We start from the raw sequence: 26,020 nt of genomic DNA on the forward strand, positions 1-26,020 counted from the left end.
AGCAGTTGCGTGAAGTAATAGAAACAGGCTGGAGTTGAGGTTTGTGTATGTGTCCAAGTGTAAATGATCCTTGTACCTTTTTATGTCCCCCATAAAAACTGGATAGATAACGAAATTTTTTTGGTCACTGATAAACTACACACACACACGCACACACGCACACACGCACACACACACGCGCGCACACACACACACACACACACACACACACACACATATAAATCACAGAACTTTCTCTGAGTTATGTTGGGCGGTTACAGTATCTTATGCTCATGGTTATCGTTCAATATCTGACACACACTTGAGGGGGCTGAACCTGACCATCTATATGGGTGTCTCTTTCATAAACGAGTGATAACACAAATGAACAGATGAACAAAGGACAAACTGACTGTGAGACTGACGGAGACACAGTTGGTTTCCAGTCAACTTCCATTAAAAACTTTTCAAAATGGAAGTAATTTAAAAATACATTGCTATTACAATTTGGGGATTTCACATAATTTAATTCTACTTTGAGAGACTGAAACCTCTTTCCCGTGAATAGAAGTTGGCTGATATTTGAGTTTGGAAGCGAGTGAGTTTTGTGAGTTTGAGGTGAAGTGAAGGAAGAGTGAGTGAAGGGAAACAAAGTAGCCTGGGGTGGATTGCTGAATCAACGGAGGAATTAAAGCTATCAAGGTAAGCTTTAATTACCTTAATTTAACCTAATAAGGTGAATGCTAACCATAAGTTAAAGAGATTTCTATTCTTTCTTGTGTTCATGTTTCACTTTAAAAATACATATTATACTGCAGGCAATCTGCCAGAAAAATGACCAAATGTTTCCTCTCTGACACACAGATACGACACAGGCCGCCATAAGGAGTGGAGTAGACCAGTAAGATGGAGGAACTGAAAAGCAGAGCAAAGAAAATACAGGAGAGACAGAGGTAAAAACCAATCTACAGCACGTCTTGCCTTCTGAAGGTCATCACATTTCATTTCTGCTATTTTAAGGTTTTGACTGATATTACAGATGAGAGACAGAGGATAATGACATGAGATTAATTTAAATACATATCACATTTATGTGGATGGCAGTCTGCTGAGCTGCGGTTGCCAAAGTTTGATTTTAATTAGTCGGCTGATCAAATATATACAATAGGGGGAATATTTTGTCTAGCCGACGCTTTCTTTTTAGGTAGCGGAAATCCATCTTCTTTTCTGGAGGCTCTTATTTTTGTGAAATATGCTGTCTTTGTGAGGCTGTTTGGTAGACTTGTTGAACAAAATTGGTTCTGTGCTGTGGAGGTATGATAACTTTCTATAGAAATAACCTGTTAAAAATATTCATAAAAACATTGAAATTTTTAAATTAGGGGTAGGTCTGTATCTGCATATGTGTATGGCACAATAATATCTGTGTTGCTAATTGCATTCAGATTAATACTGGAAGTAAGTAAGAAAGTAAATAGTTAGACATTTTATGGATTGTTAGATTGTTTTCTATCGCCACTTATACCCCTCATAAGTAAGTTCAGTAAGTTGCCAACAACATATACAAACCAACAATCACATAAAACATTATTTGTATTTGAACCCCACCTTAAAAGAAAATGAATAAATAAGTCTTAACTGAGTCTAAACAAAAGCTGTATAACTGTTCATGGTCCAGGTAAATGAATCGTAATAGAAATAATGAGGTTGTTATTACAGTGAGTAAATACAAGCTTCAAAATGAATAGGGCTGCAACTAATGATTGTTTTCATTTTGATAATCTGCAGATTATTTCCTTGATTAAATTGGTATAAAAATGTCAGAAAATAGCAAACCAAATATATTTCAGATTAACTTTCACTGAAGACCAAAGCTACAAATCCCCACATTTATGAAGTTGGACCGATAGTTTTGTATTCATGCTTGATTAATGACAAAAAAGATTAATCAATTATTAAAACTTTGAATAATAATGATAATGATCATAAACATTTAGTAGAATCTATTGGCAGAAATGGAAAATATAATATTCATAGTTGTGTTTTCATTAGTTTATAATTACCTGAATATAGGACTCGTTATGTATTTGTTACTTTAGAATGAGCCTTTTATGTCTACAAACGCTGAAGGTCGCCTTCCATGGAGTTCGCCTTCCATGGAGTTCGCCATGTTGAACCGCCATGTCTCTACAGTAGCCCAGAACGGACAAACACATAGTTTTCTTCACTGCTTGGAGGAGGAGGAGGGTGAAGTGAGGGAGTTGTAATCTGAAACTATACTGCTAGATGCCACTAAATCCTGCAGCCCTAATAATGAAGTGAAAACTGAGGAACAGTTTTTGAGGATTAAACTTGCTTAATGATTATCTCTAAGTGAAAACTATATTATTACAGATATTACTACACAGATTCAGACAAAGTCGGATGCTGTTGGTATTTGTTCAAGGCACATTATCTGTTCATAATGTACTCATAAAGTATTCAGATTAATTATCCAGATGGACCAATAAGGAAATAAGGAAATAGTTTTTTCTGTACTGCCATCATGTGTGTACAGAAGCTGTAGAGAACAGGTCAAAGTTGCAATTTACAATTTGGTTTCAATTTGTGCTCAACCACAACAACTTACTGGAAGTGACTGATTATAAGGACAGCGCAGGTTATCCTTTAACCAACAAAGCTACAGAGGCTAATTTTATCATGCCATCAAGTTTTAATGTTGTGTCTGATTGGCTGTATTAGTGAGACAGATTTAAAAATTCATACATTCACCACACAATGCAGGTTTAAACAAGGCAGAAATTCCACTTCCTGTCCACAGGCACACAATCAAAGTTTATTGACCTCTTCATCATTGTTAGGACATTAATTGTTAGTGAGATAGATATTGGTAATGGATATTATCATTAATATATCATAAAGTATTGTATTACCGTGTTTCTATTTGGTGTAATTTACAGTTTGAGGAAACAGTTAATTTCCCTTGTGCACTGCTGTGCTTCTCTTTATTGCTGCGGCTAATATCATCCCTGCAGATACTGACTGCTGTTACGGGAGTGCTGCTCCAATTAAAATGTTAAATACGTACTACAGTTTTAATCACATTCTGGATACTAGTATCTCTGAGGTCAAAAGAATCAGGTTGTTTCTGTGTTAAGATTTTTTTTTTCATACACTTCACTTATGTATCTTCTACTGTATATGATTAGGAGGATGTTTTATAGGTAAACAACTTAAATTTTCAAAAACAAATTATAATTTTAAAAAGACTTGAAAGTAGACTTGAAAATAATGTTTCAAGTCTACTAGCAAATTACTTAATATGTATCATTCATGGTTTTTGTCTGACAGTTATATTATGCAACTGTGATGAGTGATATACATGTAAGCATGTTATAAGATCACGAGAGGGTCAACAATTAAAATCTAGGCAAGTTGAACCAATCATATATGTTCAGAGATGTGTAGATTAACATGCTGTATAAACACTAAACATTAAACATACAGTATGGCCGACGTACACTCAAATTGGTGTTACTGTTTATCATCATAACTGAAATGAAAAATAATATATAGTTTTCCTGTAAAAGTAACATGTAGTCCAATACACGACCAAAGCGAGGGCACACATTAGGACTGTTGAGCCGATTATAAATATGATCTGGGTGTGACTGACTAATGAGACAAAGTTCGACCTGGTCTGTTCCAGTCTGAGTCAGCTGGTGTTGATAAAATCATATAGTGTGTGACATGTTGGTAAATGAACATGAGGTAGGTCGCTGTCCATGTTTGTTCGGGACCAAGAACACACAACATCTGACCTTGTGGCGGATGTGTGGGGTTGTTGTGGATTTGCTCAGTCATAAGGTTTATGCTCCTTTCTGGTTGCCAAACCCTGAAACCCCCATGTTTGAAAAAAACACAGCAAAAGTGCCCTCTGGGATGACCTCATTAACATTGCCCTCTAAACTGCTTTTCCAGTGAAGAAAACACGATGAAGTGCCTTCTAGTACGGCAATTCTATTGACACTTTTGCAGCACTGAGTCAAACCAATTCCATAACCAATTTAAACATGCCGAGTTGCGCCAAGCCGCGGCCGTTAGGGACCATCTTTGAAGTTGGGGCAAAATCCGGCAATATGGCACATTCTGGCAGTGTTTTGGGGAGGTGTTAATGTTTTAGAAACCTAACCGCTGTGAAACTATCAGAAAATAATGTTTTATTTCTCTGATTCACTGCTTTGTTCTCGCTAAGTAAGTAACATGCTTTCTGTGTTGCAGTCTCAGTTCTCTGTGACTACCTGTGAATACTGTATACTGGTGTCTTTGTATTTATATGTAATTACAGAATTATGTGGTTACACAATATAACTGTTATTGATTATTAAAACGAGAGATCCTTTTTCCCACAGGAGTTAATTTAATTTAATTAATTTGACAGTGGAAAGTTAAAAGTGTCTTTGCTCTTCTAAGTTCAGCAGCTTTTAAAAGCTATTTATGTAATGGCGATTTATATGCATCATTAAAGAAAATAGCGTGTCACCATGCACACACATACACCCTCATCTTCCAAACACACTTTCTGCCAGTGTGGCTGTGGACATATCGCACAGCAGATTCACCTGGACTTGTTTCTATTTTTGATAGTTGCTATGGCAAAGTCAAAGATCACAAAGTGTTATCAATTCAAAGTAGACAACCCACACCCTGATAATTATTCTGTACTTGACATTAATCATCCAACAGTGGGAGATGACAGAGAGACTGACACACTTATGTCATTAGCTTCTTTATAGTGCCAAACATGAGTATAATTAGAGGTACTCTGGGGGCTCAATCAGCTTAAATTCCTGCTGTGTAACTGTAGTTTCTTGGGTCAGAATATAGATATTTTATTCACCCTAACCTTCATGCTAATATCTTTCATCTTACAGCAATTTAAACTGACTAGTTACAGTAAAGTAGAAAGACAAAAAAAAGAATTCTGTACCCTGATCTCTCTGAGGAAATGTCTTTGCACTGTGTTTTTATTGATAGACTATGATGAGGGAATCTTGATCATCTATTGAACCTTCTGAAGACATAACCAGAATCCACACCCTGATCATGACGTGCATTAGCGAATCACTCTTTATCATACTATAATAAACATATTTATTTGGTCGCTCTAGCTTCCTTAACACGTACTCCGGTTTATGACATTTCTCGTACATCAAACATTTATACATTGTCACATCTAGTAGTCACTTCCGCCATCTTGGATCTGCCATCAAGTTAGTTGGGATTGACTCTGGCCTTAAACACGTGATGAAAGCATCTGCACTCCTTCATTCAGGATTTTATTTTTTATTTTTTTCTTTGTCACTCCTCTGCATAACCGTAATGATATCACTCAGTGTATGTGTTCTCATGTGTGTGTCTCAGCGATACATGGGATCCATTCCAGCTGAACCCAATAGGAGCTGAGAAGGAAAGCAAGAGAACATGTTTCCAACTGGCCCAGTACCTGGTGGCTGCTATTGTGGGGTTAGCTGTCTTGACCAGTGCTGTTATCTCTAAGGTTGGACAAACTACCTATCTATCTATCTATCTATCTATCTATCTATCTATCTATCTATCTATCTATCTATCTATCTATCTATCTATCTATCTATCTATCTATCTATCTATCTATCTATCTATCTATCTATCTATTAAGTCATTGGTGCTACGGCAAGAGGTATCACCACAGGGTTCCATTAAACGGCTAAGCAAAAAGTCTTGGCCACCGACAGATAAATGTTCAAATTCACCAGCCACTCAACAATAAATAATTATTTTGTTTAAGACGCTGGTGTCTTCTATCACATTTTATCAGCATTTGGCTGGTGCAAATTTCCCACCCTGTTTGATTCAGATTAGCTTTTTGATGTTCACATTATGAACACTACCAAAATTGCCTTTAATCATTATTTATAAAAGTCAAAGTATGAAGAGACTTTTCTCTCACAAGCATGCAAAACTTATATGTATGCCTTTATCACAATTAAGTTCAATTAATGCAGTCTTTTTCTTTTCTGGTCTAGCCAATAAAAAGAGATTATTTAAATATCTCTTTGAATTTTAAAGTCTCTCTCTGTAATTTGATTTTAATGATTTTTTATTTATTTATTTTGCATGTATTGCAATTTTGCATTAAAGTGCTTTGATTTGAGCACTTCAAATACATTAATACATCAAACTGTATTGTTGATTCTGGGTCTTATTTCCTTGGGTTTTCTTTGATGAGGTTGGAGTTTTTGCTTTTGAGAAGAAAATATAGTACAAAGTATATCAAAGGAGTATAATAGTATAGTAGTAAAACATGATCTTATTCTTACTGGCAGCAGAGGTTGCTCCCAGGATTAACATTTCCTTTAACAGTTACTGGGAAATATTTAACCAACCAGTAAACTGCATACATGATGTTATATAAATCAGTCATAAACAGCAAAAACACATCATTTATATGAAAATGTTTTAGATCAGTCTTTTTGTACAGTGATTGTAGTTTTTTTCGTCAGAACTTTAGTTTTAAAAAAACATGTGTCTTAGATGTCTCTCTGTCCACAAAGTAGCATAAAAAACCATTAGCTCTTTTTACAGTAGGGCAGGGCGTAGAATACTTAAACCCTTTGCACCCAACTCTCTGTTTGCAGATATATTTTCATTTTCTCTCTATCAATTGTTAACTCTGCAGTATGTGCACGTGTTCACATTGTCACTAGGAGCTGGAAGCAGGGAGGGGTTGCCGGTAAATCTGTTGTCATTTACAGTACTGCTACACACATGACTTTACTGGAACTGCACTCAAAAGAAATGACAGTGACGAAGTCAAATGCACTCTTTTAGGGAGAAAAATATTAATTGTATATATGTATATAACGTAGAAAATTGCTATCTTTTGGTCATCTGTCTAAACTTTCTGGTATTCTTTAACATACAACATGGATCTCTGTCCAATCAGGGCTGTCTCTTGGTGTTGTCAACAATGTCCAGTCCAGCCTCAATGCGCAGTTCAAAGGAAAAACAGTTCTACATGCTGATGTTGGTTTTCTGCCTGGTGTGCCCCAACTTCCTGGTGTTTCTTAAATCACTGTGGAGGTGTGCCTTCAAGAGCTTTGTACAGCCCAACATGAAGACCATGTCAGTGGTAAGTATTTCTAAAGCCAATTCATTTAGTTATTATGCAGCCTGCTTTGGACGTAATTGCAATGAATATGGTGTAAAAAAATTTATATAATAAATCCTTATTTACAATGTTACAATGGTGTGTGTGCGTGTCTTTCTGTCTTTTCCAGATTTGTGTCATTGAGTGTTTGGTATCTCTTGGTACTTCAATCCTGGTCCTCGTCGTTATGCCTCAGTTTGATGTGTTGACTAATCTGTTCATCAGCGGAGGAGTCTGTATTGTGTCTGCCGTTCTGCAGATAGCATACAGACTACAGAGAGAAAAATGGAAAATCATTTTCCCAATCTGCTCCCTCATTCTCACAGTTGCCGGTAAATTTTTTTATATTTACTCTCTTCAACACTGTCTGTCTCTTTTGAAATTATGACTTTAGTATTACTCTGAAGAAGAATAGATTCAAAAAGTAGATCCCCACGATCAATTCTACCTTCACAGAGTGCTGTTGAGTGTCACAGTTCTTTCCTTCATGGACTTAACAAAACACTGAGTCACAAAAAACATTGAAAAAATTACTTTTCAAGTCTACCAGCTCATACATGGTTATTTGTTTAATATCCATGCAGCCATGCCATTCCAAATTAGAACAAGGGCGAGGGTGAAGCATAAAGAGGAAGACGACAATTTGTTATCCTCTTCTTCCTACAGAACATGTACAAAAATAATAGATGTCTCACTGACTGTTTTGTTCTGACTCTCCCACTTGTTCTGAACACATTTCAGTTTGTGTCTCCAGGTTTTAACTAAACTGAGTTGTCTCTCTAATTATCTGTCAAGTCAGCTCCATCACTTTCTTTCCGTTGTTGAGTTGTGTTTTTTTCCATGCAATGTCTGGTTCAGTAAATCTGCCAACCTAATTATGACAACTGTCTCAGACGAATGATGTAAGATTTACTAACCGGCATGACAGTGTTAACAAGCTCTGATTTGAGTATCCAAACACAAGTTGTAGGTAGGTTGTAAACTCCAGGTGGAGAAAAACACCTTAACAGCTTACATTGTTTAGAAAACATGATTGAATACCGACAAACTCTTAGCTGCAATGTGAATGTAGTCTATAAGGTGAGAAGTATGTTATTATTATAAAAATGCCAGCTCCATGGATGAATACCTAAGTAACAAGTTACAATAGTGTGTGTATGACTGCAACCCTGTCTCCTCTCTACATTTACGTACGGCACAACAGTTGCAGGGAGGTGGTCATAATGCCGAACTTTGACAGCAGATAACAGGGTTCTCTTTCAAACCCCGCTTGGTATCTCACTATAGAAAGCACCTCCTGGCGTGACCAATCATGGAAGCTTCAGGTGAGCTTTGTCAGTATTTTTTACCACAGCTATAGCAACCACCGCATCCTCTGAGAGGACTGCTGGTGGCGGCAAGGTTAAGGATGTTGAGTCGCGTCCCATCCACCCTGCATTGCCAGGTGTTAAGCATGTGCTTACTAAGCTGAGCTGTTGAAGGACATGGGTCACCTTTTTGATAAGGGCTCCCCAAGTCTGGCTATTTGGGAGGAGATGCGTTTCCACCATTAAAGTTTATTTGGTTGCAATCTCACCCTGCCATGTGGGTTTTGGGAATGCACCGATTGCGCAGCATTGTCTGATAAGGAGGTTTATGAAGGGAGCTGGCTGGCTGCGGCCTTTAGTACCTTCATGGGACTTACCAACTTTGTTGGAGGCACTCTCAGGGAGGCCTTTTGAGCCCTTGGAGTCTGCTGACTTAAAACTGCTCTCTCTCAAAACTATCCTGTGGCTGGCACTTACATCAGCCAAACGGATAAGTGAATTTGTCTGTGCACACATCTTGTTTGCAATTTTCCCCTGTGTGATGCTGAGCCCTAACTCTGCTTTTGTGCCCAAGGTTAGCGAGCCTGCTTATAGCTTCCCCATGCTGGAACTGCTTGCCTTTCACCCAAACCTTTTACAGAGGGAGTGAGAGGTAGTTTAATTCATTGTCCTGTAAGAGCCCTGCACATCTATTTAGATAGGACTAAGGGATTTAGGAAGAGTAACCAGCTTTTGGTATCTTGGGCCCCTTCTCACTGAGGAAAAGTTCTGAATTGTCAGCACCTGTCACACTGGGTAGTGGAGGCTGTAATCCTGGTTTATGAGAGTCGTGGACTGCAGCCCTCTGAGAGCCTGCGGGCTCATTCCACCAGAGGAATGGCCACCTCATGGGGCATACTCAGGGGCATTTCTGTGGGTGACATTTGTGCTGCTGTTAGTTGGGCATCTCTACACATATTAATTTAGTTTTACCACCTAGATGTGACAGCGCCTTCGCTGGTGTGCTCAATCCTGAGTGTGGGTTTCATGTTAACTGAGTGCTAGCCCATGGGGAGGGCTTGTAGTAGTGTTATGGGCTTTGAAGCATGCAATTTGGGAGTGGGCCACATCTCCCATAGTGAAATACTGAGCAATGTTTGAAAGAGAACTTTTGGTTACCAGGGTAACCAAAAGTTCTCTGAAAACCGAGTGAGGTATCTCACATTACTGCCCTGCGTGCATGGATAGGGTGCATAGATGAAGTATGCTTGAGAATGCCATGTAGGGCACCAGGGGCGTTTATAAAGGGGGACGGGCATGCTTGTGCAACTGAAGATGATTGGTCCGTCTCATGACACAAGTGGCGGTATTGGAGCTTCCACGACTGGTCACACCAGGAGGCACTCCCCATAGTGAGGGGGTTACCCTGGTAACCAAAAGTTTACTCCTGTGGTTAGATTAAGGCAAAAAAGGTCCAGTGTTTAGCACTATGGAGGATCTATGGCCAGAAATTGAATATAGTATAGGTATGTTTTCATGAGCATATAATCACCTGAAAATAAGAATCTTGTTTCCTCAGAATGAGCCGTTTTCATCTACACACACCATGGATCTTCTTCCATGGACGCCGTCATTTTGAACTGCCATACTTATACAGTATCCCAGAACAGAACAATAGGAATGGATAGGATAGGACAGACTACATAGGGCCTTTCACATTATTTGTACATTCATTGCCATCATAGTTTCTCCTACACGCTTGGAAGGGGAAGTTGGGGTGAGGGTGCTGTAAACTGCAACTACACCACAAAATGAAAATAAATCTTATACACACTAGCAAAAGATTAGGGTTTTGGCAGTTTCACACAACTCTTTTCTACATTAACCGAGACCACAATCTTTCCCGAATCTTCATCAAGTGAGCAGACACAGAGCTACTAACTAACTCAACAACTGCTTAACTACTAAACTAACTATCTGCCAAACTCTCAGGTTACTGCCTCCTGGGGGTCGACTACTACGTTCGTGTAACGTCATTTGTGGATAGACAGAGCAGCGACTGCTTTATCTTTGTTGCAATTGGAATTTTCTCTTCGCTCCTCGTCTCTCTCTGCTGGTGGGAAAATCCACTGCAAGCTACCAACCGTCTGAAGGTAAAATGTTTTTCTATAATGTTGTTCTTTCTTCACTGCAATAACTAACTAGAACGCCTTTTTTTCACCCACCAAACTGGAATCTACCAGACTACCCCAGACTAGAAGTTAATGATGTCTTAAAATATAAAAATATATTTTAATTGTTGCAACTTTTGGATTATACTGCCCACGTGGCTGGCTGTGCGGGTGATTTTTCATGTCTTTTGCTAGAGCTTCAGCTGGATATTGAATTTTTCACCTATTTGTAGTGTAACAAATATATTGACATGGCATTATCAGTGTGACTCTCTTTCTCCCTGCAGGAAACACTGTCAGAATTGGACGGTTTCAGGGACTTTGTGTTTGTCATCAGCAGTATTCTCAGGATAATAGTGATAGGTAAGTATCTGCCATCAATGTCTGTATCAACAACACTCAGAAAAACATGCTGACAAAATTACACATGCTCTTGAAATGTATTATCAACAGCCGACACTGCTGTGTTTTGCTATGCTTAGATTGTAAAAATCTAATTTTCAACATTCACACTAGAGAACAAACAGCTTTCTGCAATGTCAAAGGTACAGATGGATTGCGGAGGATGTTCTCCAGCTGTGATGAAGTCTTCCGTTGTTGTTTTCAAAACAACGCTGCTTTTTATTCTGCACTACACAACACTATCAATTTATTCCACTCTATACAGCCTAATTTCCATATATTTTCTTGAAACTCACTGTGTTTCTTACTATTTTAAATCAGCACACTATTCTGACACATCTTTTTTTAATATTATTTTATGGGGGGGTTTCATGTTGTACTTTTTTGCATTTTACCTTATTACATTCCCATCAGTGATACACTGTATTCTGTTGTAGGAGGGGTATACCTGATCTACCATGTGCTTATTGAGAAATCTATCACCTGGTCAGACTTCAACCTGCAGGATGATGACTGGGAATTACTGCAAGTAGGACTGGTGCTGTTTTTCTTACAGGTAGGTAAAAGAAAGACAGAAAGGCAGTTATAGTTATGTATGGACTACGTATACATATCATTCATGCCTTTCTTCCTCTGCTCCCCTTCAGGAGATATATTTGCAGCCCTTATTTAGGTTTTGCACTAGTAAAATAATGTAAACATTTAGTCATGCAAAGTAATTGAAAGAGCAATGGAAATTTATACAACAGTCGCAGCACCTGCTTTATCACTGCTGATGGACCACTGTGGCACACAAAATTGCATCTGATGTTTGATGTCTGATAAAAGCAGGTGTAAAATCTCTGGCACACTGAGGGAGAACTTCAGAACAATAGACATTTATTTTTAATGTGTTTTTACCTGTTTCTTTTTTCTTAAGGGCCTTGTGATTTAATATATATGTTTCCTTTACTACTTAATATTCACAGCAGGTTGAGCCTTCATTGAATCAATTAATGAAATACTTATTAAGTAGGCTTGTTAGATTTTATTCCTGTTCTGATCAAAGGAATTTAAAGGCTACTAAAAATCTCCCACATTGATTCTTAATAATTCCAGCAGGTTCACCGATCAGAATCAGATCTTACTGCTGTTCATTTACAAGTATCTAACAGACCAAATGTTAAAGTGTAAATGTTGTGCCACTGAAAGTAATTAGCAGTAGCCTTAATAAATATTCCCCCTACTTCCTGTCTCAGGCCTTCTGCTCAGCAGCCTGCCACTGGTTTGGTGTGGTGGCGTGTAAGATCCACGCAGTCAGGATGAGTTTTGCACTGCCAGTATGTTGCACAGGACCCACAGTGCTACTGTTGGGACTGATACTTTTCATAACCCAGGCACAAGAATTGAATGGAGCCGAGCACGGGACCATCACAGGTGAGTTTATTTTTTTAACATTAACCAAATGGTTTCTGCTTTGCGATGTCATTTTGATGTAGTTTTGTTTGAACACCAAAATCCTAAAATTGTTTCCATTGCAGAGTTTTGTGAAAGCTTAGTCTACTTGAGCCAAAAGAACACAACCCCAGTGGTTTTACTGGAAATCACAAGGAGCATTTGTCGAACTTCACTCAACAGGTACATGTCTGTGTGTACGTTTGTATGTGTAAGTGAGAGTAGAGTAAAATATTTAAGTGATTGTATTTCAGCTATTGGGCATTTCCTTGTACCTGGTTTAAAATGTGTATGCTTGTGTATATATAAGCTGTGAGATCCATATAATTAATGCAGCCTTGTTGGTTTGCAAATTTGCATAATGAGAATAAAATGTCCAAAAACTACATATTATGCAATGTCCTATAACAATATATTAAGAAATCAGTGTACATCTATGTATATTTTGCCGAAATTTTTTATGGATTATTTGATTGACAGCTACTACTTGCAATGGCCTTTTTCAATGCTGGCACTGGAGGGAGTGTGTATGTGGTCAGGATTCGTCACATGTACCTACTACGTATGGAAGACCCAGGTATCAATATAAACACACACACACACACACACACACACTCATGTTTTGAGTCAGTTTCAAGCATCCTACAGCCTACTGCCAGAGAAGAATCACAACATCTTTCGTGGCACATTTAATTCAATTTGAGGTTGACTGGTAATTTTATTAACTCAGAGGCCACAAAAGGATGCACACCTAAATGTCTCTATGGTTCACCATGTCTTAGGTCCAGCGTATAGAGAGAACCTCTCAGCTCTTTGTTCGTCGACTCTATGAATCTGCTTTCATTGACCTGTCTCTGCTACTCAACACCAAGATGAAGTTGCCACGGGCCCGAAACCAAGAGAGGTGAGCGGGGTTGGAGAAAAAGTTTTTATTTTGTATTTTATATTTTACTGTGCTCATATTTTAGGCAGACATATATAGAAACCACAGCAGAGGTTAAACTTATGTCACCACTGCTTAAAATATGTTGTCATATGTAGAAGATATGCTTTTGTTTCTCTATGTAACAATGCACAGACATTGTAGTGATGAAACATACAACTAACTTAGTAATGCAAAAAAGTATCTGCACATGTGGTTATTGTATAAAATAATTGGCACAATGGGTCTAACAGTCCTCGGCTGCCATAACGCAAAGTGTAGTTCTTAGACTATTGAGCTGCTTATAACATTAAATGTTTAAAACTAAATGTAAGCCTAACCCCTTATCCTCTCCTCTACAGCGCCGATGACATGCAGAAGTGTGTGATCTACCTCTGTGCCACCATGTGGCATGAGACCTATGATGAAATGCTGAAGATTCTCACCTCCATGTTCAGGTTAGAGATAGTCACTGCAGACACCAGTATCAAATTCACCACACAACTCTTTCATTAGAACAAATTTGACTTAATTTAAGTGAAAATATTGTTACCTTCACAGGTTTAATTTCTCACCATTGCTGTAGTGATGCAGAAGTATACTCTAGGGTGTGCCAGTACATTGTGACATTGCTCTTCATGAAATTTTAAAACAGAGGCAGTGAAAAACTGCTTTTCAGCTTTTTTTTTCTATGTTGCTCTTTAAAATGTTAAACATGAATAAAATGTATCCATGTTTTTTGCTTATGACTTAACATATTCAAGGGCTTAAAAATGCTAAACATTTGTGCTGTATAACATTTGAAACTGTGTCCTCCTATTCACTTCCTATCATGCTTTGACGATTTTTAGAAGAAAAGAAAATACTTGAGAATAGACGTTTGCAGTATTGTTACAATAGTTTATTGTCATTTCAGGTTGGACCGTTATCGTGGTGATCCACACCAGGACCATAAGGACTGTTTTGACTTTGAATGTCACATTTTTGTGGACGATGCCTTCATGACTGAAAAGGGCACAGAAAAGAGGCTGGTTAATTCTTACGTAGATGACTTGGTCAAGGTTGTGATAGAGGTCTATAGGTGAGTCTCTCTCTCTCTCTCTCTCTCTCTCTCTCTCTCTCTCTCTCTCTCTTTCTCTCTCTCTCTCTCTACCAGCCAACCAACCAACTAACTATTCATCCATCCATCAATTCACTCAGGGTGTTTACCAACAAAGAACCAGATGATGTGTCAATCATTGATACCCCCTACGGTGGCAGGCTGATGTTTGTTTTGCCAGAAGGCAACATGCTCTATTTTCACTTAAAAGACAAAAATCTGATCCGGAACAAGAAAAGATGGTCCCAGGTACGTAGTGATGTTTTGTGTGTCTACATATTCCTGTGTGTCAGTGTGAATCCTTAAGGTGTCATGGTACAAGAGCCCATTCACTGGCCAGCAGTAAGAGACTTGCACCACCAACTTCTATTTAAAACTAGGAGTATGATGCATGACATTGACCGATCAGAATGGACCCATCACCCACTCGTCATACACACTAGGGCTGTCAAACTGTAAAATCAGTGACTCAGGTGTCTCTTTTGACTGGGACAAGGTGCTCTTCATCACTCATTATTTTCATTACTAATAAGCCTGTATTCATTTCTTGTTTAAACGCTTAGCCTATGAAATGTAAAATTTAGTCCAAGGTAGTGTCTTCAAACACTAGTAAGTTCTTGTTTTGTTCACAACCCAAAGTCTATGTACTATAACATATGACAGAGAAAAGAAGCCAATCCTCACATTTCAGATGATCAGATAAAATCTTTACACTTTGTATTAAAAAATTATTTAAGAGCTGCTGTTGGATTTTGACATTACTGTTTATGATTTTCAGATTATGTATCTGTATTATCTACTCGGCTGGAAGGGCTACATTGTCAAGAACCCACAGAAGATTGCAGTAAGACGTTTCTAGCTTGTGTGTAAAATGTGCACATATTTATAGTATTTTGACAGTATGAGTATAAAATATCTAAATATGTCAAATATCTATCCTGTTTTGTCCAGCGTCAGAACAACCCATGCAGAGACAGTATGGTCTCTTTTGATGGAGAGATTTACCTGTTGCCTCAGTATAACAGTGACGACAAGAGAAGATTAATCTCAGATGACAACACTTACATCCTGGCTCTGGACGGAGATACGGACTTCCAACCTAAAGCTGTGATTCTGCTTGTAGACAGGTCAGTAACAGACAAATTGACCTGATACTATCATGGCTCAGGATTGCTAGTCACATAGTTTGTCATTCAGCCAATTGGACAATTGTTTTTCAGTTATTATTGTAATAAAAGTGGTAGGTAAAAAAACTTTATTTGATTGACAGGTTGAGGATGTATTACAATGTAGGTGCAGCATGTGGTAGAATCCATCCTACTGGTATGGGTAAGTAGACTTTTTTATTTTTTTATTTCATGGCTACAGCCTTTGTGACCACAGAGGCATTAGCTGGGGTTATGTTTTCACTGAATCCATTTAAAACAGTTGCAATGCATCTACTAGCAGGACTTTGTAAACCAGTTGCAGAGGTCAAGAGCCCCAAATGCACATCCTCTCAATGGTTAATATCACATCAAGTCAGATGATGTGATTTATGAAGCTAATGTGTCAAATGGAAGGAGTGGACCAGATTAAATGTCTGTCTGGGTGTGATGGAATGGTCCTGACAGACCCCAGATTCTATAACCCTCGACATGATGGAGTAGACATAATTCAAGAAATGTGCATTTGTGTATTGTCACTGCTGAAGATTGTCTCTCATGTCTCTCATTGTTTGTCCTCATTTTAAAAAATGTTTCTAACTGTGTCTCTGTGACATTCTCTTCTCATCACCCTGCCTGCCTGCCATCCCAGGTCCCATGGTGTGGTACCAGAAGTTTGAGTATGCAGTAGGCCACTGGCTCCAGAAGACAGCTGAGCACGTGTTTGGCTCTGTGCTGTGCAGTCCAGGATGTTTCAGTCTGTTTAGAGGGTCTGCCTTAATGGATGACCATGTATTGAAGAGATACACAACAACTGCAACCAGAGCTTCGGAATATGTGCAATATGACCAAGGTTGACACCAAGTGCACCAAACCTTTTTACCTCATCTAGTTTTGTCTCTTTACTTTTCTTCTATGACCACTCACGTCCATTTCTCACATTTCTTTTGTGTCTTGTTATGTTTTCTTAGGGGAGGATCGTTGGTTGTGTACTTTGTTACTGCAGCAAGGGTGGCGTGTCGAATACAACGCTGCATCAGATGCATACACCAACTCACCACAGGAGTTCAAAGAGTTTTACAACCAGAGGAGACGATGGGGACCATCTACACTGGCAAATACACTGGACCTTCTGCACAGGTTATTGTTATTTATTATTCATTAAATTTGACTGCTATTTGATTTAATTTTTTTTTTTTTTTCTACCGTTACAGAAACATATGTTTAAGCTACACGTTCTTGGTCAGCTGTTTGACAATATGACATATACATTGCATTAATGTTAACTTTTCTGTGATTGTGACTTAAATCGCAGTGGTGCCGAAACAGTGAAGAGAAACTCGTCCATTTCAAAGCTTTACATCTTCTACCAGATGTTCACTGTTGGTTCCTCTATCCTTGGTCCGGCCTCTGTGACTCTTATGATAGCAGGTAGGTTCAGGTCTAGTTTATTTTTCTTTCTTGGGGGGTCGTCTAATGCTTCCAGTCGGGCCAACATTTTCTTCTCCTCTACCATTGTGCCCTGCATCAGTCAGGTCAAACTAATTTCCTGTTTACATGAAAACAACTTTAAGGGTAGCTCTTAATAGACAACAAGATGCTGCTCCTACCTTTATCGTGTTGTGTTGGGTCACAAAGGCATTTCCTCCAAGTCCATACCTGCATCTGTTTTTACTCTCTCTCTCTCTCTCTCTCTCTCTCTCTCTCTCTCTCTCAGGTGCTTTCCAATTTGTCTTCAAAATCGCTGGAACACTTTCCATCATCATCGCAAGCATTCCTCCTGTGTTCTACATCATCATTTGTTTTGTAGTCAAGTCTAATACCCAAATTACCATCGCTGCCATTATGAGTATTCTGTACGCATTCCTCATGACTGCCTCCCTATTTTCTATCATCGGTGGGTAAAAGCTCTTTCTTTAAAATATAGTTCAGTAAATGCATTTTAAAACCCTAAATGAAATTCACACACCATGTTCCCCTCTTAGGTGACATGGTGATTCAGGAAACCTTCCTGACCCCAACTGGCTTGTTTTTGGTTTCTATGGCAATCATGTACATGGTGACAGCTATACTACATCCGGAGGAGTTTGGTATGGTTATATTATATTATTATAAGCATTACTTAATACACTATAATATTACTATAAATACACAGTTTTATGTTACACCATGTTTACAGGTTTATGTTATGTCTTTGATTTTTGTGTTACATTGTAAGTTTTCTGTTCTGTTATTTTATTCTATGTTGTTTGTTTTTTTCTCTTTCAGGGATGATTATCTATGGTCTGATGTATTTCATCTGCATCCCCAGTGGATACCTCCTACTGACAATCTACTCACTGGTTAACATGAACAATGTGTCCTGGGGCACAAGGGAATCCAACAAGTAAAGCTCTGATCATTATTTGAAGGAGTAGTTTAGTAGTTTGTCTGTGGTCAACATGCACACACTCTGGTGAAACAGTAACAGTAGTTTCTCCTGGGAAACATGCGTAATCTACGCACAATCCACACACTACAGACAATTCAGTCCATCTGTTACCGCAACCTGGCAACCCAGACGGGCCAGCAACAGTAACTTAGAGCTGTTGTCCAGATGTCAGGACGTGTCTCACTTAACATATCTGAATACACCTGAAATTTTAAGCAGAGTTGGACTGAACGGTTTCCATTTCCTATGCCCCAACTTATCCAACGGATAAGCAGAGGCAATAGGGAATTCGTTTTCAGCATTCCCAATTATCCCCCACTGTATCTGTCAGGATTTTAATGTAAATACAGTATATATTTTTTCTGACTGATCATGCTTATGTCTGTCTGACAGGGGAGAAGGAGAAGTGAAGAAGAACCAAAATATTCTGTGTGACAGAAACTGTAAACTCTGCTGCTGGGACATGAAGTTACAGGTACTGTTACCAGTAGTTACTGACAAGACACGAATAAATGGACAGATGGATTCATTTTATCCCGTTGCTTTACAGATAACACAGGAAACAGAGAATCTGATGATTCGCCAGATCACAGGCCAGACTGTACAGCAAGACCTTCCCATTCCAATCACCGCACAGGATATAACTCAAGAGGGGGCAGCTGCAAATATGGAGCTTCAAGCCAAAGACAACGCAATCAAAGAAACTTTGAATGAGGACACGGATAAGAAATCGCCAACTGGGGATCCGAAAGTGAAGTCGGCAAAAGGCAAAGATGTTGCTTCCGGTAGCAGGTATTTTTTCTTCTTTTATTTCTTCATTGTCACAGTTTACAGACTAATCGATTAATGTGAAAATAATCGACAGAATAATCAATAACGAAAGTAATCGTTAGTTGCAGCCCTACTGAGGCCACTTGGTTTGTTTCTCATTTTGAAAATATTAGGCTTCAGTTTAGGTTATCTTACCTTGTAGAAGGACAACAGCACATACACACTAGAACTGTGAAATCCATACTACCCAAGACTCACAATAATGTGTGTGTGCTTCTGTGCAGTAATGACAGTGTTGAAAAACTGAGCATCAACTCATATTCATCTGACGAAGATGATAAAGATTCTGATGAAGATGAAATTAACTTTATGACTGGCGACCTTCAGGAGGAACTTCCTGTCAGAGGTAAGAGCACTTTAACTGTGTATTTGTCCTGAATACTATGTACTGTAATTTAAAATTCATTTTTTTAGGAGAACCAGTATGTATTGCACGCTATAATGACATATTGTTTGTGTGTGTGTGTGCGTGTGTGTGTGTGTTTGTGCATGCAGACTGGGTGAAGCCAGTAAAAGAAGAGTTTTTGAAGAAGCTGACTTATGCCAACCTGAAGAGAAATCTACAAGCACAAATACGGTAAATAATTTATAGGATTTACAGGAGGTTCACATACTTTGAAGCACTATATATACAAGGAAATGTAAATGTTTATAAGTATATATAAATTGTAGGAAACTTTATGTTCCTAGAATTTAACTTTATGTGTTATTCATTACGTGTATTTGTGTATCTGTTTTGTCCTAAGGTGGTCTCAAAACACAGTTACACTGTTTTATCGGTTAAACCTCTACAATTGCTATTGCATAATTACAGTTGTCTGTTTTGTGCTTTATCTGCCCTAAGATATGCACTTCGTAACATAAATGAGGATGACGTGCGTGATGACCTAGTCTTGATGTTAACAGACACTATTAGTAGAGAGCTAAGTGATGTGGGGCCTGAGGATATCCTGTTGGATAGTAAGCTGGAGGAATTGCGATATGCACTGACAAAGCAGGTAATAATAAAAACAGTAAAAGCACATAAGTAATTGAATTTGTTGAAAAATAGTAAGAATGTATCTTTTTTTATTATTTTCTTTTAATAATCTGTGATAAGTTTGGCAGAAGTAGCCCAGCTATTTTAGTTATCTTTCCTTGAACACTGATTTTGCCGTATTTGCATGTATGTAATAACATATCCATTATGAATAAAAATGTGTCATTGTATAATATCACATTTGGATGCTTTTATTAAATAAAAACAGAACTTAAAAGCTCCTCTTGAAGAGGAATGACTGAATCAAAGAGTAACCTACTTTCTCTATCTACAAGGCTCGCCATACCCTGAAGACCAATCAAATGGTGAAATTACAGAAGAGAGTAGAGGTAGCCATTGACAAAACACTCAGGGCCCCGCAAGTGCAAAAACTGGATGAGGTAAGATGCTGATTCAGCCCCTGCGTCTGTGAGAAGCAAATACTGTATACACCTAGCACAGATTAACAAATAGTAATTTAAATGAGTAATCAAAAACAGTACTGTTACAACAATACTTTATAACAGGTCTGACAGAGTGAGGTGAAAAAGCCGTCTTCCACATGGTACATGTAAATGTTTTGGCATCCTTAGCTTTAAATTATTTGTGTGCCTGCATCTTTGTTTGTATTTAGGGTGAACAGGACTTCTGGGAAAAGTTACTTGAGCGCTACTTGAGTCCTATAGTCGAAAGCGCAGCACATAAGGAGGAGGTCACCAGAGAACTAAAGTCACTGCGAAACAAGGTCAGCTATCTGCATTTACTGTGTCTGCTGTTTGTGGCATGAAGTGTGCACCTTTGTTTGGACCTTGAAATACTAACAATGTATTTAGGACAGTTTACTTTCTAATAATTCATCAAAATATTAGTCTAATATAAGCCAACTGAAGGGTCTACTGCAGAAAGCGAGAGGCCGAAGACAAGTTAAACAGGAAATTGCTCGATGTTTATTGCTGTTTTGATCGGTGGACTTAAACAGGGTGTTCCTAAAGTGCATAAGTGAAGGAAAAGAGCCAAAAAGCTGTTCACCTCTCTTTATAGGGCAGCTTTGCAGGCATGTTGCTTTCAAATCTATTTTTAAGAAAGATAGATACTTTATTTAAATTCAAGAAATTCTTAAAACTTAAAACAAAATAGAAGTTTATAGGGTTAGCACTATTGGAACAGCTGAACATACATACATACAATTCAGTCTCACCACAGAGTAGACTGCAGAGGGCCCCAAAGAAAAAACAGGTCCCAAAAATATTTAATGCCCATTATTAATTACTACTGAGCTGCAATCATTATCTAGGGTCACTTGCTCTTTCTGGACTGGAAAATAATTTCAAATTTGAAGGTATTCGGGTGGTTAGGGTTAGGGTTTTCTCCCCTGTCATGCAGCACTGTGGGGACATCAACTAAATTGAAGTTTTAATAATTTAATTGTTCTGCTTTTGGGGGCAAAAGTATCTTTTTGTTAAAACGTATTTCATAAACACAAGACATTTTACATTTTAAACATTATAGGGTTGGTGCTCTCTGGTGGACTAACTACAGTATGTAATGATGACACTGTGTCTAAATTACATCAAACATATCCTTGCCATTAGTCTAGGGCAATTTCTTGCTACTTACTAGCCAACATATATGCTGACATGTACATATCTGTGATAAACTAGCTTTGTTAGTTACTATATTTTTCAGAAAATATCAACTGATTGGGTTGTTTGGAATGGGAATGACAATGAGCAAAGACATTTTCGATCCTTCTGGGACATTCATCTCAGTTAAAATACTTTTAACCACTAACACTGGGGGGTCTAAAATTGAGATATTGTTAATATTTAGAATGAAGCCTTAAGAAAAGGTATTCTCCTTCCTCCCCACAGGCTGTCTTCCTGTATTTCATCATCAACATTCTCTGGGTGGTCGCTACTTTCTTCCTGCAGGCCATTGGAAGTGACGTCATCAGCATCAAGATCCCTAAATACTATCCAAATGGAACTGAATCTGGAGAAACTCTCAAGGTCACACACACACACACAGACAGACAGACAGTCCTAGATACATCATGCAGAGATGCAGTGACAGAGATAGTTAAAGAAGGACTGTGACGTATATTTGAATGTCCGTTGGTACGCCTCGACTGTAACTCTAGCTAAAAGTAATCACCATCATTTTGTGTTGACAGGTCGAGCCTCTCAGTTTGATGTTCCTGTTTTCTTTTGCTATTCTTCTTCTCGTCCAGTTCCTGGCCATGTTGTATCACAGGTACACACACACACACACACACACACACACACACACACACACACAAACAAACTTGAAACCCACTGAATTCTCATCACTTAACATTCAGGTATTACTTTTTTGCAGCTGTAAAATGAGACGTGCATTTAACAACCCTGCAGCTAGCTCACTGAATGACCTTCAAAACTAAGCAGGAAAACATCCTAGCTTTCAGATACTGGAGGTTGGATTCAGTGGCAAAGAAATGATTCCAGTGTTTCTAAACTCGTACTGAATATTTCCCCGCACCATGAGCAGGGACATTTGCATTAATCAATTCCCGCCTTTATGGAAAATTATAATGACATCTCCTGCTGTTCTTGGGACTATTATACTTCTATTTCCCAATGTTTCAATATTTTGTACTCACGTTTCATCTTGGTGTTCACAGGATCTACACTCTGATCCATGTGGTGTCCTATCGCAGCACAGAAAAAGACTACAAAGAGAAAGAAGAAGTAAGTAAAAAACACTGCAGGTTTTTTTTTTTAACTGGAATCGTTATCAGGTACAAGACAATACCAGAATGCCAAGAATAAACCATAACTATACACAAAAATCTAAACTTCACTATCAAATACTAAAACAAAGAGAAGCTAATAGAGTCAATTATTATTCAGGCCATACATTAGTAGGGTTTTTTAGGTTTTTTTTATCCATTTAATATAAACACCTCTATAGGCTGAGATGCAAACAAAGTACAGTCTTGACTAGCACCGGAGGAATGATACAGTGTTGATTTTTCATAAATTCCTATATTTGTAAATGATGGCAATGTTTTACCTCTAATATTAAATGAGCAGCAGGAGACCTTACCCAGGACCCCTACCAGCTGGCTCCTTATACATGCAGTAGGCCTAATCCTTAGCAAGGCAGTCAAACAGGTGAATTATCTAAACAACGTTTCAAAAGATAATGTTTAATTGTAGGGTTATTCATTTGTCCCTGTGCCCAGCAGTCTGTGGACAAACTCCACTAACCCTGACTGTGAGATCACACAGAGAATTAAATTCAGGCAAACCCATTACATGCATTATGACCACATAAACAACTACATATACAACAGTCAAGTTACGTTCATACAGAGAGCCACAAGGGTCATTTGCCATCAGGGGAGCCACAGAGCGAGCAGGAGAGGAGATACTCACCTGTCGGCAGGCGAGGAGAAAACCGCTGTCCTCCATGTTGGCCAAGTGTTCAGACAACCACCCGTCACTTTTTTTCACACTGTGCGACTTTGCTAAGTTTCTAGGGTTTAATTTAGAGAGAACAAGGCCACCGTGGCTTCCCTTCAAAGGTTTTACCGGAGTCCTGGCACAGTCTCCCGGTAGTGTGAAGTTTACTAATCAAGGGACGTCAACTTCCCCTGAGTTTCTTACGGTATAAACGAGCGGCTCTGTAACAGTGCAGTACCATCTATCACCACACAAGCAGATTGATGTTATCATATGTTGAAATCCAGAGGGCGCTGTTTCACACATTTTAAGAAACTCAATGAAAATTTAGGGATAAGATGATATATACTGTCGATGGCATAGATCGATTTAATGGGAAATGAGAATATGCAATGGAGCTCTGACAATAGTGAATGACACTGAAAATAATTTAAAAAATATTGATGATTGATACATCACTTAATTAATCCAAATGAGAAATTGCATTGTCACAGCAGAAAAAAGACACTCACTAAATTAAACAAGAAATAAATCAAGAAAAACATTTCTGGCCATAAATTAAAAATCAACCAGTGAAACTAGGACCATAAATATAAACAATAATAATCTCTTAATTTAACTTAATATATTGCACAATGGTGATGCAAGTCTACTATATACAGTACTATTATTATTATATTAATGTCATAATGGCCACGGTAAAATGATAAAGACAAAGAAAAGGGTGACATTTTTTAATAGAATGATAGTTGTGGCTTTTCTAGACTTCTGGGAGAAAACAGCTGTTTTATAGTTAGGCTAGTGGCTCAATCTGGGTGATGTGAATGTGGATTTGGTTATGAGCTGTTCACTGTTGAAGTTCCAATGATCAGTCTGGGCTCATCAGTCCACCTCTGACTAAATGGAGTTCTCCATCAGAGCAGGCAAAATGTATTTATGTTATGTTAATCAGTGGTGAAAGAAGCACTCAGATCCAATACAACAATGTAAAAATACTCCATTAGGAATAAAAGTGCTGCATTAAAAATTTTAATCAAGTAAAAGTATGAAAATAGTGTAAAAAGTGTAAAAATACTCATGCTGCAGAAGAAATATATGTGACATCAAACTCTCAGTTATAAGTCCGATAATTTGCTCATTGAGAAATCTTTTTGTTTGTGTGTCTTCCCGTCAACTAGGAGGAGGCTGCAGACTTGACTCTGGAGAATCCCAATACCAACGGACTTTTCATTACCAATGAAGACCTGTAGAAACTGTCAGAAGCAACCAACTGTAACAGTGAAACCTAATAATCACAATAGTCTCTTACCACCTAAGGGCTGGTATTAAAATGTATATTTTTTCAGCTTTCACAATCCATAAATACGGTACATTTTAATGATCACACAGCACAGGGACGTCCCAGGAAATAATTTTGTCTTCAACTATTCTGCAGCTGCAGTTTTGCCTCTCAGCTGGCAAGATCTGAGAATGGTCTAGCTGGGCAGGCAAAATGGCACAAGGGAAATCAATTTTAACAGATCTAATATGCTTTGTTTAGTAGTATAAAATGAGGAATTATTAAGATGTGAGCTCAGGTTTTTTACCCAATGGGATATCAGGTAGGAGTGTTTTTAATGAGTGCTCTATTTGAATGTATTTGTATTTATTCTATTTGATGTATGGCTGTATGCATCTGGTCTAAACCAGTTTAGTTGTTGATTGTTCTTTTATTTTTGCTGGTGTGTATGTTTTATGGACCTTGATGTAGATGGAAGCAAATCACTTAAATTTGTTTACAAAATGTATATCTGAGCTCCTTGTAAATTCATATTAAACACAAATACTTGTGCTGTGTGTTGCTCCCAGTACCTTTAAAGATTTTTAAATGCAAAATTTGCCCAATAAATAAAGTAAGGAATACATTTACCATTTTATTGTTCAAATATTTTAGTTTCTGATGTAATTTACAATGTTTCCTTTTTATTACTGTGTTAAGATGGTATCAGTGTAATTATGTTTACCAATTATGCATACCAATTGTAACAATGCACTTTACAAAGAAATATAATTTTCTTGAACTGCTTGAAAAACTTTTATTAAAATAAATGTCAGAAATAGAGCCCTTTTCCTGTTTGTTTAAACATATCTAAATTAAGCTTACAAGGCCTGACTCATAAGCTGCAGCTCACATTTGTCTTTTTATGCCACTAACGTACTCTATGTACATAAAAAATATTTGATGAATAAAAATAAAGATTTTCCTAATGTTGGTTTTATAACTGTTGAAAGTTTAGTTCATTTAAAAAAAAATATATATATATATATATATATATAATACAGTTCTTATTTACTCACTTTTAATAATTAAACTTTAACTGTAACTACGGCATGTATTTGTTATGGTTTTATATTGCGAGGATATGTAGGGCTAACTCTACAGTTCTTTCCCTGGTTCGTATGTGCGAAGTCACACAGGAGTGAGTGAGGTTTGATCCCTGTGCTCAAGGGGAGTTAGTGATCAAGATAAAGGAAGAGGACTTAATTGGGTGGCTAGCGTAGTGTGACACCTTATCATAATTTGTTTTCTGTGCAGTAATTCCTCCTCAGTCGGCTGTACTCTCCAGGCAGTCCCAAATTTGCAATATAAACTGTTGTAGATTACATCAACTAGACTGTTAGTGATCC

The 26,020-nt window shown here is 38.0% G+C and overlaps 1 protein-coding gene across 1 annotated transcript; it reads left to right on the plus strand.

The window, feature by feature from the left end:
- The first annotated feature begins 346 nt into the window (after positions 1-346).
- chs1 (chitin synthase 1) lies at positions 347-25,454 on the plus strand. The gene is made up of 35 exons (XM_051380441.1): positions 347-681; positions 844-932; positions 5,404-5,539; positions 6,965-7,150; positions 7,299-7,500; positions 10,447-10,607; positions 10,913-10,988; positions 11,465-11,583; positions 12,266-12,443; positions 12,548-12,644; positions 12,942-13,038; positions 13,244-13,365; positions 13,746-13,841; positions 14,300-14,464; positions 14,584-14,731; positions 15,261-15,326; positions 15,434-15,609; positions 15,753-15,811; positions 16,280-16,480; positions 16,599-16,767; positions 16,943-17,058; positions 17,345-17,524; positions 17,613-17,717; positions 17,896-18,013; positions 18,452-18,533; positions 18,609-18,850; positions 19,114-19,235; positions 19,385-19,466; positions 19,734-19,887; positions 20,204-20,308; positions 20,542-20,652; positions 21,779-21,916; positions 22,081-22,160; positions 22,570-22,636; positions 24,532-25,454. The coding sequence occupies exons 2-35, from the start codon at positions 886-888 to the stop codon at positions 24,601-24,603; spliced, it is 4,275 nt and encodes a 1,424-aa protein (XP_051236401.1). The 5' UTR covers positions 347-681; positions 844-885; the 3' UTR covers positions 24,604-25,454.
- The last annotated feature ends 566 nt before the right edge of the window (positions 25,455-26,020 follow it).

The sequence above is a fragment of the Dicentrarchus labrax genome, unplaced genomic scaffold (genome assembly GCF_905237075.1).
Source record: "Dicentrarchus labrax unplaced genomic scaffold, dlabrax2021, whole genome shotgun sequence".
Taxonomy (NCBI): domain Eukaryota; kingdom Metazoa; phylum Chordata; class Actinopteri; family Moronidae; genus Dicentrarchus; species Dicentrarchus labrax.

Bases quoted from the DNA above. Each gene is read 5' to 3' on its own strand.
- chs1 (XM_051380441.1), top strand. From the start codon at position 886: ATGGAGGAACTGAAAAGCAGAGCAAAGAAAATACAGGAGAGACAGAG. The intron at 17,718-17,895 runs GTATGGTTATAT...TTTCTCTTTCAG, and splicing joins ACTACATCCGGAGGAGTTTG to GGATGATTATCTATGGTCTG. The intron at 18,534-18,608 runs GTACTGTTACCA...GTTGCTTTACAG, and splicing joins GCTGGGACATGAAGTTACAG to ATAACACAGGAAACAGAGAA.